This window comes from Apus apus, chromosome 4 (assembly GCF_020740795.1).
Source record: "Apus apus isolate bApuApu2 chromosome 4, bApuApu2.pri.cur, whole genome shotgun sequence".
Taxonomy (NCBI): domain Eukaryota; kingdom Metazoa; phylum Chordata; class Aves; order Apodiformes; family Apodidae; genus Apus; species Apus apus.
In genome coordinates, this window is record NC_067285.1 from 14,458,020 (window position 1) to 14,473,567 (window position 15,548).

At 48.9% G+C, this 15,548-nt stretch overlaps 2 protein-coding genes across 7 annotated transcripts in view; one reads left to right on the forward strand and one right to left on the reverse strand.

Annotated features, from left to right (window-relative positions):
- The window catches only part of ARMH3 (armadillo like helical domain containing 3), a 121,951-nt gene extending 110,934 nt beyond the window's left edge, over positions 1 to 11,017 (reverse strand). The window contains exons 1-5 of one of the 5 annotated variants that reach the window (XM_051617724.1): positions 10,944 to 11,017; positions 3,463 to 3,574; positions 2,773 to 2,829; positions 2,491 to 2,637; positions 744 to 851 (exon numbers count right to left, since the gene is read on the reverse strand). In XM_051617724.1, coding sequence (XP_051473684.1) covers positions 744 to 851; positions 2,491 to 2,637; positions 2,773 to 2,829; positions 3,463 to 3,564 — 414 coding nt within the window. In that variant the 5' untranslated portion in view covers positions 3,565 to 3,574; positions 10,944 to 11,017. Of the gene's footprint in view, positions 1 to 743; positions 852 to 2,490; positions 2,638 to 2,772; positions 2,830 to 3,462; positions 3,575 to 9,862; positions 9,955 to 10,256; positions 10,362 to 10,707; positions 10,756 to 10,943 lie in introns of those variants that run through there. The other 4 variants (XM_051617721.1, XM_051617723.1, XM_051617722.1 and 1 more) reach the window with 4 other exon arrangements.
- HPS6 (HPS6 biogenesis of lysosomal organelles complex 2 subunit 3) lies at positions 9,978 to 15,182 on the forward strand. 2 transcript variants are annotated; one of them, XM_051617719.1, is made up of 2 exons: positions 9,978 to 10,271; positions 11,532 to 15,182. In XM_051617719.1, the coding sequence occupies exons 1-2, from the start codon at positions 9,978 to 9,980 to the stop codon at positions 14,004 to 14,006; spliced, it is 2,769 nt and encodes a 922-aa protein (XP_051473679.1). In that variant the 3' UTR covers positions 14,007 to 15,182. The 2 variants fall into 2 exon arrangements, with proteins under 2 accessions (XP_051473679.1, XP_051473680.1); XM_051617720.1 differs by lacking the exon at positions 9,978 to 10,271 and adding an exon at positions 10,477 to 11,203.
- Positions 15,183 to 15,548: the final 366 nt, after the last annotated feature.

A 15,548-nucleotide genomic window follows, 5' to 3' on the forward strand; every position in this document is an offset into this window, starting at 1 on the left:
CAAGACAGTAATGCCACTGCTTTCTTTCTTCAATATCCCATTTTACTTATAGGCACCATGAGATTTTTTTATAAGCAACACACCTCCAATTTAATACTTAAAATTAAAAATAGATACTATGTAGCTGTTTGACATATGTTTGTAAATAACTGTTTTCCAAATACTAAGTTACAGGTAATACAGTTATTCTTAAAGGAAAAATGTAGTTCTGACAGGCAAGTTACAATTAATATTTTCCCCAAACTATTTGTGGAGAGATGAAAAATTATTACATTTTGCAGAGAGTTGAAAGATACAACAGGAATTCAGCTTTATCACTGATTACTTTGTCATTTCCCAAAACTCAACATCTTTACAGTAAAATGCATCAAAAAAATGTAAAATGGAACATGTGCTGATGGAAATGTGAGAACACAGGATATGACTATTAGCCAAAAATTAAGCACAAGGTATGAGGTCCAATACCAGGTAGTAATTGGCCTGTGACAGCCTATTCTGGCCTCAAGATCTCTTAACCATAGTGCCTGCACAGCGTGAAACTGAAGGAAAAGTGTTCTGTTCTATTACTAAAAAGCACAGGGACATCAAGTGCTTTTGTGCTACTAGCAGGTAGAAAACTTTGGGACAGTTGTTTTTAATAAGTGGCAGCAATATTTCGCCCAAACACTGCACCTTGGCAGGCAGACCTGTCTACAAATCACTGCCCCTGCAACATGGCTGCTGTGCAATTGCCAGGGTCTCACCTTCATACATAGCTCTGCCTTATCAAAACCCACAAGCATGTTGATGATGTCAAACCCAGAAGTGGATTTGTTCTTCTGATGGACACCCCGAATCAATGCACACAAAGTCTGGAAAGGGAAAAATCAGAGGGTAAGATGTAAGGCAACACCTACAATTCAAAAGCAAAACATGCCCTAAGACCCTCTCATAGCGCTGGAAAAGCACAGATATTTAAATTAATATGAGCAGCTTGGAAGCCACATGTTTTGTCTGACTTCTTCTCCACCTCTGTTGTTTCTATAAGGGGATCCTGGATGCTGAAAACTCAAAAAAAATATATAATTGTTTAACCTTTCATTTCATCACACTCTGAGGAAAGGTAATCTTACTGCTTCTTCTCCAGACCCAGTTTGTTCCAGACAGGACCATGATCTTTGGAAAACAGCAGGAAAATTGATCAGGAAACTGCAAAACAGAAGCAGCATCTAATATATGGACAGGCATGCTTTGGGGCTTTCCAGATGAATTTCTTATTTCAAGCATGCCAAAACATACAATGCAGTTTATCACAATATTCCTCTCCATACAGTAGATGCTTTGCTACAGAGAGCACAAATGTCTGTTTGGTTACCACCCTGTAATATACTACATCTGAACAACAGCCTACTTAAGGAAAAAAAATAAAAAGACAAAAATAATCTCCAAGGCTATTAGGCAGCTTAAGTTTTCCTAACTACCTTAGGAGCTCTAAGAGCTTCCTACTGAAGGTAATCTTTCAAATTTCTTGTTGCAGGCACTGGATTACTGAGTTACTGGAGATCACTGGCAACAAACAGGTATCAGTACACTATGATTTCCAGCAGACAATATGAAAAACTTAGGGACAGGAAATGTCTCACTTGCCCCAAAAAAGAAAGGGAAATGTCTATGGCAACTTTTGTCATCAGGTAACTTTCAGGCCTGCTAAGAGAGGCATGAGCAGGAATATAACCACTGCCATTTTAGAGTCCATCTTAAATTCACCTGTGAGCAGCAGTTAGTTTCAGAAGTTTAAATCAACTTTTCCCAGCTTACTGTCTGTTCAGTGTCTGCTACAGGAGACTTCTCCAATCCTGAAATCCGTATCTTGTATTCCTAGAGCTGCGAGAAGCTGAGACAAATGTATTCACAAAACTGCAAGAATCAGTCTGTGAAATAATAACATCAAACACTAAGGCTGAGGAGGGGAGTTTCCTGCACAAGACATAGGATGTCAGAGCTTGATTAAGGGGCAACCTGCAGAAAAATCGCTATTAATTCCAGGTGAAAACTCTTCACAGCTTCCAATTAGGAAGTGTCCAGCAGGGACAGTCTCCTCCATAAATTTCACACTAACTACTCCAGAGTTTTATTTCCAACCCATAAGGAAATTCAAAAGGGAAGCTGAAATAAGGGAGAACAGGAGAAAGTAGAAAACAATGCTACTGAGAGTACTCTTGAGTCCCAAACTGACAGCCTGCAGTGAGCAAGCCCCTCTTGCCCCCCCTCACTGCCATTCACTTCATCCTGCATCACCAGGTCCTCTTGAATTCTGAAACAAGCTATTGTTCTTCAAAAACTAAAGAGACTAAGAATGTTTTCAACCTCCGTAGACAATAAGCAGCAACTGCTCTGTAGACATCACTTCTCCTCAGAAACAAAGAAGTGAGCATAACATGTTTGAAATGAGCAGCAAATATATGGTTTCATCAGAAGCAAAAGAGAGGATTTCCTGTCTCAGCATGGTACCTGTAATGCATTGACCACTCTGATTGGGTGGTCCTCACCCAGTGCCTGGATGCAGCGCTGAAACAAGCAGTTGATGTTATCTTTTATCTTCATCAACTCTTCCCCATCCAGAGCCTCCAGCTTGCCTTCTAGATATTCCAAGTTGACCTGTCAGGTTAAGAAGCAGTTCAGACATGTTACACAATCACTGACACCATAGAAACACAAGTTCTTGGACTGAGAGTCTGCCACTGCACAAGCAGAATAGCAGCAGCAAATCCAAGAATGCTCAATTCCTGTTACCTTCATGAGAAACAGCTCCTCCCAAAACCTAGGGTTGCATTTACTGGGGTCTTCTGTCTGAAAGGAAAAAGGAACAGCAGTGAGAGCAAACAAGAAGAAATCCTCACCAAAATTTAAAGAAAATCATCATGAGTAGTTCAGAGTCAGCATGATCCCACTGGATGACCAAGTGGTCTCACAGTGAAGAATTGTGTCTACACAGACTTGCAGAAACAGAAGGACAAACAGAAGCAGCTCTCAACTGGGATGCCTCTTTATTGTCTGGATTAATTTTTGAAAACTACTTGAAATCCCATAACTTCCTGTAGATCATAAATGGTCCTGGGCAACAAAAGGACAAGGTGTCATTAAAGAACAGAGCAGAAGACAAATTCTCTGCATGACAGCAGAAGAGTGTGAAGGATGTGCCTACACTGTGCAGTCCTCACCTTGGGAAAGAATCCACCAAGCAGAACCCTCAACACAAACTAAACAAAGAAAGAGGTATTTAAAGGAGGTATTTCCTGAAGAGACTGAAAAGATGTGTAGAGTTGGTACTTAGGGACACGGTTTAGCAATGGACTTGACAACATGCTAGGTTAATGGTTGGACTTGAATATCATAAAGGTTTTTTTCCACCAAAAAAGATTCTATGAAATAAAAGGAAAGTTAAGCCAATGCTTTAGAAAGAAGAGATGCTCAAGTCCTTACCGTGAAAATCTCATCATACATCAACACAACCTTCTCCTTCAATGGCTTCTTGGAGGCTGAAGATTTCCGGAGCAGCCCACCTTTCTTCTCTGCTTGGGCCATGCTGTATAGCCTGAAGGAAAGAACAGACAAAAAAAGGCTAAGGAAACTTCAACTTTTCTTCAAGGCAAATCTGGTCTGCCTCAACCATGGAAGACTTTTTCACTGCACTGAAATAATAACTGTCTCACAAGCTGAAAGAAGGCACTTTAATACTAGATATTAGATAAGAAATCAGATCAAAGGTTCCATCTAGCTCTATACCCCATTTCAAAGAATGATGCAAAAGTCCAGACACAGGAAAATTCAGAATAAGCTCCTTATGGATAAATTTTCTTCAACCTTCTTTGCTAGAAACTGATTCATGATCCAGTCCAAGGCAGTTTATATCTAGAAATATATGTATTTTTTAATCTCATTGCACAAACTGTGATACTTGCCATTAAATGGATACCCGGTCCTTTTTGATGCTGGTCAAGCATCAGTGACATCTTAAGACATAAAGCTTCCAAAACTGTTGGAAAACGTCTTATCTGTTTAATTTGCTGCCTACCAAAGCACTTCAAATTCTGCTTTTGTACGCAGAGGCAGCATCCAACTCCAGGAAACATTTGGCTGCAAAGCCTCCCTGAAGAACTCCTGCCAGCCTTGCTCATCCCTACCCCTGCACCTTGGCATCCCTCAGCTGTGCCAGCTGCTCTGCAAATCAAGCCAGAGAAGAACACCAGCCTCAAAAGCATCACATGTGGTTCAGTTTGGGGAGGATGGAGGAACACAGGAGAGTAGCTCCACTGGGATTTTTCTTTTAGCCAGATGCTTTTCCTGACCTATTTGACAGCAAAGGGTTTTCTAGAAATGCAAACAGGCTTTGCTATAATGAATTGGTGTCTCATGCTTCATGGTTATCCTATAAAAAAAAGGAAGTATCCTTATTACAAAATGAGCTGTTACAAATAGTAGCAGCCATGGCTGTAGTCCTGAACCTTCTATAACAGTCCATTCCACGGGCTGAGAGTCACAACACACATGCTACAAAGCACTTCACCACTCTGACCTTGCAAATATGTATTTATTTGCAATCACACCATTTTCTGGCAAGCACCACAGCTTCAGTACTGTTCTAACCTCCTCTGTCACTGCTGCACTGTAGATGTACTTAGCAGAAAGAGAACGCCATCCCTTCTCATATCCCCAAGCTCCCAACCTTTCTCCCATACCTCCAAAGGTAATTACACACATGGCAGCAATATACCTCAGGCAGAGGCCTGACTTGAGTCATGCTCCAGAAAAACATGGGCAGACTCTTGTGGCAGCTGCACTCAGCCATGCTAAATTATGCAGAGAGGTAAGTTCACCACAGTCATCATTAAGACCCCAGTGCTTTCTGAGCTGGCAGCCATGGAGACAGCTTTGGAGTTAGTCTCCATCCCAAATTGCCTGAACCCTTTCCATGATCACAGTACATTTAGATCTGTCTTCCCCTCAAAGAGCAGGCTCCAGCAAATACTGAATGCCAGTTGCAGATCTCTTCTGCATTCTTTCTACTGCTGACAGCTTTTGATTCTCTTAAACTACAACTATGGTCTCAACTGGGACTCTTGGGTTCCCAGAGTCCGTTATTCAGACACCCATCCCTTGAGCCATAAATCTCAATTCTAAATGGCAGGAAAACATCTTTCAGCCCAGAGAAATGCTGCTGCTGCAAATGATCCTATCCCAGAAGTGAAGGGAAGGAGCTTTGCCTGGATTGATAGGACAGAGAGCAGCAGGTCTCACACCTGAAAAGCTTTTATATAAAATGGTGGAAGAGTGTTCTGTCTTCCCACTAGAAAGGGAAAAGTGTTAGCATGGCTGCTTAAGGGCTGGTGCGTATGCTGGAGTGAGAATGGAAACAGCCCCAAGACGCAGTAACAGAAGAAAGCTTTGCAACCACTGCACCACAGCCTTCTGTAAACACCAAAATTATTCCTGTAGCCTATTGGTTCTATATATCCAATTAAGATGGAAAAGGTTTCAGTCTAACAAAAAGAAAACATTATTCAATCATCCTGATAGCTTCTCTTCTACAGATTTTGCATTACTTTTAAACTGTCATGGGAAATAAGACATCATTCTAATTAGAAACATAATTGGAAACAGAGAGAAATCTATTAAAAACCAAATCAAGAAGGATGTTGCTTTTAGCCTAGCAATAGAAATCTTACCTAAGGTTGCACAAAACAATTTCCCAACTAGAACTGCAAGTTTCTCAACCTAAAGCAGCTGCCAGCCCCAGCATACAAACACATCCATCAGCATACTTGTAATTGAATTACAGCTAACGAATCCCAATGTCAAAACTAATAAACTAACTCTCAGTGCTTCTAGGTCAGGGTTCTTATATCCAATGTGTATGTGAATGGGGAAGGATCAATACACTCTGCTTAGTCCCTGGACTTCGAGAGCTGCATTTTAACACTTTTCCTACATTTCCAGAAAAGAGAGAAAAATCTAAATCCCGCAAGATGCAAAGGCTTGATGCTGGGTGAGCATCAGAGGGATCACATGATCATGTGAAAATTCTAGTCTCTATCAAAATGGGACTTGGGATTCATATTCTCTCAACCAAAGCTGCACACAGCACACACAAAGAAGACTGCTAGAGGCAAGGATTAAATAATGTTGTTTATAATTTACTGTTCTACAAATGAGTGTATGGAGGAGCAAGGGGAGAAAAGTAAAAGTCCCCTTTCATGCCAATGCATTATTAGGCTGTGCTTGTTTCATGACCTATGATGATCAGGGTGTACAAACAGCTTTTTCTTTTCACTTGATGCAATTACATTTTCTAGATGTCATACAGACAAAACCAGAAAACTGCATTTTGCTAATGGGGGCCTTCTAGGCAGCTGCCAAAAACAATGGTTAAATGCACAAAACCTTTGTAAATAAGTTGTAGGGTGTCAAATTATCAGGAAGCCATGACAGCTGATAGAAGTAATATTGAATACAGCTAACAATTATCTTTTAAATGCAACACATTTAAAAAGCATCCATGCTTTTTGCACATTTTAGGTTCAAATAGATAATTTATTCTGTCAATAGGTCAGTCCCATTAACACATGCTGCTAAGTGAATCCTGCCGCAGTCACTGACCGTACAGGAGAACTACCTCTCAGGGCACAGAGAAGCACAAGCATGTGGATTTTTAAAACAGCAAGAACTTTGCTGTGCAGCAGAAGATTCAAGATGCTTCATCTAGAACTAAAAGAAACCTCAACAGACCACGAGTCTTGGCAGCTCAAAGGCAGGAAGATAAAAGCCACGGCAGAAAGAAGTTCAAGCAGATTCTTGCTTTATCTATCATCAACCCTGGGATCAGCTGATCCCATCAGGAAGAACAGGATGAGCACATCCAACCATCCACCTTCTTTCCATGTCATTCCAGAACTCATAGCAGAGATGCCAACCAAACATGTGACATTCTGATGAACACATCTATGTTAGTTTTTCATTAGAACATCCACAGGAAAAATGAACCTGACATTTTCAGTCTGACATATACTCAGACTCGTGGACGTTGAAAACTGTGGTTGCTCCACATTGTCACTCAGCTCTTGTACAGACTTACTATTCCATGGATCATCTTAGAATAGCAAAAATACCATTGTAGAGAGTATAACACTAATGTCCATCCACACTATGACAACAACAGGACCCAAACCCTGCAACTTCTGTAATCTTGCATGCAGCCCATCAAGCACTATATTTTGCATTTAATTGCCGAGGCTAACAAACTTGAAAGTTTTCAAGCTTACAGATGCACAACCTCTACATAGACACTTATTCATGTGTGGTTGTTGTTTTTTTTTTTAAGTGTGGAACCCTCAAAAAAATTACTAAAATTCTTCTAGACTTAATAAAAAAAAACCAAACAGATTACATTAGACTATATTTCCACATGTTGACTTACTTGGCATGCGATTTACTCCCTATCTGAAAAAGGCTGTGCAAGTTATGTGATTTCTATTTGTTAATGCCAAAGCCCTGGACATCAATATTTAAAAAGACTCTGAATAAGAACTGAGATACTTTTGCTTTTAGAATCCAATATCCCTTGACTTTCTCCTGCTACTAAGAATGTACTTGCTTGTTTAAATATTTCAAGGCTAGTAATTGCCTCCACCACTAATTGCATGCACTTGGGACCCAGTGTGATCATGATTGCTTTTCAAGGTATTTTGCAGGTATATTAGCACATTCTAAAGCAAGGTTTTTAAAAAATTATCTCAATAATGCAGGAAAGGAGGATAAACCCCTGCCTAAAAGTTAACCTGTAGTTTTAAACCAACATGTTATAAGCCAAGTAGTTATTAAACTCTTCAGAGAAGTTCCAGGAAAAGATGCACTTAATCCACATGAAACAAATCTGCAGAGTCAGCACTGGACCTGAGCAACTGGCAGATAAAACCCAGGCTCCAGCCCTCATCCATCACCGGAAGCAACAGACAACCTGCACCCAGCCCAAGAGTTTATGAATCTCAGTGCACAGGCAGTGCCTTGACCCACTTCAAGCTCCAGTGTTAAAACCCCCGGGACCACCCAGCAGCAGCCTGGCAGACACTACTAGTTAAAACAGAGAGAAGTGGAATGTGTTTGGCTAGATTTTGTCAAGGCTTTAGTAACCGTCATGAGCAAACTTCTGCTATGAGTCCTTTTGCAGTTTATTCTCCTCCAGCTCTTGGCACTGGCAATTACGGTTTGCGTTAGCACATCCACACTGCTTTTATGTTCCATCCATGCTTTACAACCCTAATTGCATATTGTCCATTGGAATTAAAACTGCTCAGACTGTACCTTCCTTTCCAACTGCAAGATGCCCAACTCACCAACAAGAGAAACAGTAACACAGCACACAAGCCTTGAATCCACCTGGCAGAATTTCCAGGTGCCCCCATGCAGCATAAAATGAGAAATACGTTCTGAGGGTGTGCAGATAACAAAACACACACAGATCCTACTTTTTCCTGAAGTACCAAACAACAGAACCTCCAGTACAGTCCTGGCATACACATTTTTACTAGTAAACCCTTCCATCCTGCTCAGAGCAGTAGCAGTGTATGTGCTTCCACACAGTACAATCCAAAGTTACAGCACAACTGACCTTTTTTTCCCCCCTTGAAAGACAGGAAAATCACCTTCCTAAGGCAGCAAATACAGCCAGACTTCCTCCCACTACATCTGCTTCAGGAATGATATAAAAGAATAACATCCAAGCTACATTTTAACATTTCACCCATAATTGGCTTTCATTTCTATCTGTCCAGTTAAAATAACACCCCATCCATCAACTTCACACTATCAACCAGTTATGCTTATTCCTGTCAAGTCCATCTAGACAAGCATCACACACTTCCACCTCCATCTGTTCACACAGTTTTTTCAACTTATTTTTTTTCATTTCATCATGCTTCCTTTCCATATTCCTGGCTACAATGCCCAGGTCTCCTGTGTCAGAAAGGCTCTTGGGCTTTTCACTTTTCAAGCCCTTCAGAATCCATCCCACCCAGTTTATAATGAAATATTCCACACTGCCTCTACACTCCTACCTAAAAGCTCATGCTACCTGGGAGACCTTTTCAGATGCCTTCCTTCTGAAGAAAAACAAGCTCCCTGTAACCTTCCCCTGCCCTACTCCCACAGCTTCAGCTGTCAGTGTGGATCCAAGGCCCATGCTGAACACAGTGCAGCTGCATGACCTTGGCTCCAATGTCTGAGGAAGCTGCTGTGTTCTAAGAAGCTGCACAGCAGAGCCACACCAAGATAAGAAAGGCAAAGCTGCAGAGGTAACATTTTTGAGATATGGACCATCAGTAGCACAAGCACTCAAGAGGAAAAACACAAGCATGAAAAGGTATAAGGTCTAAAATAAACAAACAAACCCCACAACACAAACCCAACCAACAGCAGGGAACCAGAATATAGCAGCTCAGCAACTATGAGCAGCAGGCTGACCCTTCCTCTCTTAGGGATGTCTGTGTAGCTGTGTTAGCAGGGGCCATGGGGAGATGAATGCTTAGCCTAGCAGCTCATTAAAGCCTGTTTCTTTTGTGCATGCTAAGCAATAACTGTTTAACATTTTTACGTGGGATATACCCTGCCTGCAGAGTCTCTTTGCACGCAGCAAAAAGTGCCCTAAGTGAAACAGGCTGAGAACTACACTATTATGGGAAAACCAAACTTATATCCCTTTCCCCACCCTGAAATTCCTCTTAGAAGTTTTTTGTCGCACTTCCTACTGGAACTCAAACAGCTGGTGAGCTGCGGTCACCACATATCACGATGACCCGAATTATCTGTTTACTTCGCATATTCCACCCACCTGCTCAGCCCAAATTTGCTCTCCTCGCATATTCAGATCAGTTTCTGCTTCAGAGCAAACTTCCTTACCGCGACACACACACAACAGGGCTTTGAGCGAGGCTGCAAGTGTGCTGATGTCGCCAGCTGCCTCTGCCTTCTGCATAACAAACAGAAGGGGTTCCCATTCCTTTACTGCCCCCCGTTGCTCTGCCGATGCAAGCGCCCGTAGGACCGTGAGGCAAGCCGGATCAACGACACGAGAACGGGTCCAGTTCATTACTTTTCTAGAAAAACTTGCCTTGAACCCGCTTCAGCAGCCGCCTGACGCGGCGGCCCCGGAGCAGCTGCACCAGCAGAGCCGCAGGGCCGGGCGGCCCCAGCCCGCCCCGCAGGGCACCCGTGGGTGCACTTACTTCGGCAACGCGGAGGTGAGGCCTTATTACCGGTGAGAGCCGCGCCGCAGGCAGGCGCAGAGCAACAGGCTCCTCTCGCACTCCTCCGGGAGGCGGCCAGGCCCCGGCAGCGCAGCACAGCACAGCACGGGGCAGCGAGGGGCCCCGGCACAGCCCGGGGTCACCGGCCCGCCCACACGGCTGTGGCAAAGGACGCTTCGCCCCCCCGGCCCCCCCGGGGAGCTGCCGCCTGCACCGGCCGCCCAGCGCACCTCGGCGCCGCGCCTGCGGGCACCCGGACCCGCGAGCGGCGGGCGGGCGAGGCCCCTCGCGGCGGAGACCGCCCCCACCCCGCGGAAGCACCCGCGGCGGAGCCCCCGGTGCCCGCCTGCTGCCGCAGAGCCGGGCCGGCCGCTCGGAGGGGCGGCGGGGGCGCGCCCGGCCCCGCGGGTTCCCCGGCCCCGGCGCTCACCTGCGGGCCGCTCCCTGCCCGCCGCGCAGGCGCCGCCGGCCGCGCATGCGCCGGGAGCGGTCCTAGTGCCGCCGGTACCGGGGCGCGCCCGGCGCTGTCGGCGGCGGGTCTCATCCCCCGCCCGTTCCCCGGGGCCGGCCCCCCGGCGGGAGCTTTAGGCAAGGACAGCGGGGAGGAGGTCTCTCCCCGGGCCGCAGGGGGCTTGCCGCTCCCTGAGGAAACTGACACACACGTACACACAGCCCCGCACTCCCTGTAGAAAATGGCCCCTCCGCCTGCCAGGCCTCCCGGGGCCGTCCCGGGCCGCGGCCCCGTTGCCCTCCCCGCACCGGCGACGGAAGTAGGAGAGGGGCGGCCCGGGCCGGCGCGGCGCGGCCCCGCCCGGAAACCCGCCGCCTCGTGATTGCGCAGCGGCGCGTCGTGCCGAGCCCAGCCGAGCTCCGCAGCCACCGGCCCGGCCCCGGCGGAGCGCCCCGGCAGGCAGCCGCCGCGGCAGGTAGGCCCCGGTGGGAGGAGAGGGTCTCGCCGGTGCCTGGGGCGGCGGGGATTTCCCCCCGGGCGGACCTGGGTGTTCGGGGAGCTGGTACGTCGGGGGGTGGGTGCCCGTGGAACCGGCTGCAAGAGGAGGGAGGCGCCCGGAGGGTGCTGGGGGCTGGAGGGTCGGCTGAGAGCCTGGGGAGCAGGGTGTCCGGGGGGGTCCCGCGGGATCGGAGGGTCTCCAGAGGCCCTGGGGAAGTGGGCGCAGTAGGGGACCCGGGGGGACGCTTGGTGGCAGCAGGAGCCCCGTGCCCCTGCCCGCCCTGGTGCACGCTTTTGGTGACTAGGGCGGGCGCCCCGAGATGAAGCCGGCTGGGACGCTGCGGCAGGTCTCCGACTTCAGTGACTTCAGCCGAGGCCGCTGGCTGCAGGAGCTGCTGTGCCAGGGGGAAGAGCCCAGCCATGTCCAGTCCAGCCCGGATGGGCAGCACCTTTTGGTCCTGCAGAAGAGCCGGCCGCCCCCGCTGCCCCGGCTGGTGGCCTTCCAGCGCCACAGCATCGGCGGAGCCGACCTGGAGAGGAACTGGCAGCCGCCACAGCCAGCCCTTGTGGGACTGCTCTTCCTGCAGAGCCCTGTGACTTTGGGCTCCTGGGTGCTGGCCATTGTGTGGGAACATGGCCGGACTGAGATCTGGCACTTTGTGATGGCCACGGGCTGGCAGCTGCTGCAGACGCTGGAGCTCTGCCAGGGTGCCCGGGCACGAATCATCTCCGTGTGCAGCCAGGGAGCCAGCCTGGTGTGGTGCGAGGAGAGGCCTCCCCTGGATGCCCACTCAGACATGAGCAAGTGTGCCTTTAGGTTCTGTGTTTGCACCCGGGCTCTGGAGGCAGGGGAGCGAGGCATGCAGCTGGGCACCGTAAGGATAGTCCTGCACAACAGCCCTGAGTACCAGGTCCTGGCCTCCCCCCAGCATGTCTTCCTGGTGCCTACTGCTGCCAGCTTTGTCACCACTTCCAAGTTCCTCCTCATCTGGCACCCTGAGGAGGCAAAGCTTACCATCACAGCCCCCTCTGCAGGCTTTGTCCACAGCAAGTTGGTGCGTTCCAGCAGTGAGTCAGACTTCAGGAAGCTCCTCCTTGGCTCTGTGGGTCTTCTCTCAGGTTTAGCACCTCTGGACATTCACACCTCTGCTGTGTCCAACAGTGGGGGTCTGCTGCTGGTGAGCACAAAGGGTGCTGTGAACATGATGGAACCAGATGGGACACAGAGGCATATTTTTGACCTAGAGGTGGGGACTCTGTCCCAAGGAAGTCCTGTCCAGCTGAAGAGCTTTGGCAGCATTCTGGCCTGCGTACTGGCTGGGGTCCTGTACCTCGTTGACCAGAACAGTGGAAGGCTCATAGAAAAGAAGATCCTGAGCATGAAAGAGGTGCATTTCCTGGAGTCCCCGGGAGAGGAGGACAGCATCCAGCTTCTCAGTCAAACTGGCATCTACAGCTGTAGTTTCTCTGAACCTGAGAGCAGCAGCAGGCCTGAGCCGTGCCTAGTGGAGATGGTGTTTGAGGAGGCCTGTAGATATTACCAGAGGAGGAGCCTCAGCAGTGCCAAGCTGACCGTAGAGAAGTTGAAGAAAGGCGGTGTGTTCCAGGCTCCTGTGGCCCTTGCAGCCATCTTGCAGCACAGCCTCTGCCAGAAGCAGAAGCCAGCCCGAGGCCTCCAAGACACTTACAACAAGCTGTTGAGCACAATGAGCCTGGAGCTCCAGAGCTACAAGAGCCTTGAGCTCCTCAAGACCTGTGTGGTGTGTGCCCCAGAGAGTGAAGTGGAAAGCTACTGTGAGGAATTGGTGCAGCAGGAGGTCAGCCGCATTTTGCACTCTGACCTGGACAAAGACAACTTGGCCTACCTGAACTCCATCTTTGCCTCCTTCCCCAAGGCGGCCTGGAAGGCCACAAGGAGCTGCCTGCAGCTGCAGCAGAATGGGGACGGCCTCTTGGTAGCCAGGGCCACCCCAGAGGTATGGAAGAAGGTCCTGGGTGGGCCACAGCAGGAAGAGGTGGGTCAGAATGGCCTGGTCCCACTCTTTGAGCTCATCTGTGCCTCCTTCCTGAGATTCAAACCCAAGTGGCTGCCCGGTTTTGTGGAGCTGACCCAGCAGTATGTTAGTGTCTCTTGGGCATTCAGCAGCAAGGAGGGCCCAGAGGGCCAGGTGCCGCTGTACAAGAGAGCCCTGGGGGTACTGGCCAGGAAGAACAAGCGCAGTGAGGCAGATGATGAGATGGAGCTTGAACTGCTGCTTTGCAGCAAGAGGCCTAAGGCTGTGCTGCAAGCTCTGAACCTTCTCATCCGCCTGAAGCGGTGGCAGCGGGTGGTGGAGGTGGCAGGGAAGTTCTCCAAGCTCAGCCCCTTGCTTAACAAGGAGATATTCACCACGCTGCTGGCAGAGTTTGCCCAGCACCGGGAGCTGGACCCTTACCTGGACACGCTGTGGCCATTGTGCCCTCCTGAGCTCACCACCTCAGACATCCTCACCATGGTCCTGCAGCACCTCCCTCACCCCCAGGAGGACCCAGTACCCTTCTCCAGTGAGGGGAACCAGCTGACTATAGGCTTGCTTAAGCCGCTGCTTCAAAGGGTTGTGCAGTGTCCCTGTGTCCAGGATGAGATGTACTCAGATGCCTTGCAGAGCCCCACCTTCCCCCCTCCCACCCCACCCCGAGAGCATAAGACCTCTTCAAAAGCAGCAGCCAGTGATGCTCCTCAGCCACCCAAGGCAAGGACTTCCTCCCTCTCAACGCTGGTACAGGGTGACTCTGTGTGAAGGAGGGAAGCACAACAGGATCCCAAACCTTGGGTGCATGAGAAGGGGAAAGCCACATCCACCCCAGGAAATTCTGCCCTGCCTGGCAGTACGGAAGCCTGCTTCTTGCTGAAGCCTCCCTGCAGCAGCATCTCAAAATGGTCTGTTAGGTGGCTGGGATTGGGTGATCTTATCTGAAGCCAGGACAGGATTTCTGGCTATTTCTAGCAAGTGCAATTGCATGTGCTCCAGTGGAGGAGCAAACGCCGGGTGCGTTTGCAGAGAAAGCACTGGCTGCACTATGGGACTACAGAATTGCTCCCTGCTCAAAGCACTTTGATATTGGTTTGCTTGGCTCTTTTATAACTTCACTTCTACTTCCCCAGTCCTCTAGGGGTGGTGGTAGAGTGGTGGGCAGGGTTACACAGTCTTTCCTTCCCCGTTCTCTGCTCGGTGGGTTGGGTGGTGCCTCCAAGGTCTGCCTGTGAGAAACTGGGCATGTTTCTTGCAGTGGGGTCAGAGTCGTGCTGCTCAGATGCTAAATGCCAGTGTGGCACAGCTCCATGGCACTGGGGGTCCCAGCACACACGCTGGCAGCTGCAGCACTGTGTGCACTGTCTCGCTGCAATTCCTCTGGGATCAATCCTGTGGCTGTGACTGATTGCAGCTACTTAGCTGAAGAGAGCAGCCTAATTCCCTTATCTCTCTATCCCAGACGGTACCCGAGCTCTCTTCTGAGCTGAGAAGCTGGCAGCAGCCTGTGCGAGCTTGGGGCTGGCCCTGCCTCTTTTTCCTTTGTGGAAGCTTAGATTAAGCTGCAGGACACCCGGGCCCTCTGTTCTCATCTCCCCTACCTTTGCCCTTTGCACACAAAGGGGCTTTGTCAGGGTTGTCTGGTTCATATTGTGCCTCTGTTTGCAAAGTCAGTGTAACTTGAGAGCAGTCGTGCAGGAAGATCCAGGTTCCAGCTTCTCTCCCATGCTCACTGCTTGGCCTCCTCCTCCAGGAGAGAGACCCTGGCTATGGCTTTGCTCCTGCATCCAGTCTGTAGTGTGAAGAAGCTGTCTCTTGCCTTGCTGGGCTGGCAGAGCCTGGCTAGGATGGGATGTACTGGGGGAGATTCACCTGTGTTAGTCCTCTTGAGTGTGGGGTTAAATGTGGAAGACAGACGTTTTAAAAATAAAGGTTCCTATAGCAGTGCTGGGGCAGTGGTGGATGTTACGAGGAGGAACACCCCCAGGAGGAGGGCAGCTTCATTTTGCTTGTAAAGTAGCCAAGCTAAACTCACCATGGTACTTCCCAGCATGGCTCACAGCTGGTAGGTGCTGGGCTTGGAGATCCAGCTGTGCCCAACCTGCCCATTCTCTCCACAATGTGTCCCCTTACCACCACAAAGGCATGGAGGCAGGACTCTGCACTGACAGGCTGGTGACCATGCCAGGCAGTGCATGGTTTGGCAAAAGTAAGCCTATATATTGCTGGGAGCAAGGAGACCTACCTGGGCTTCCCTCCTGTCCTCTCTGCAGCTGTTTGGGGCCACATGCAACCCCCACAGGCCATTGG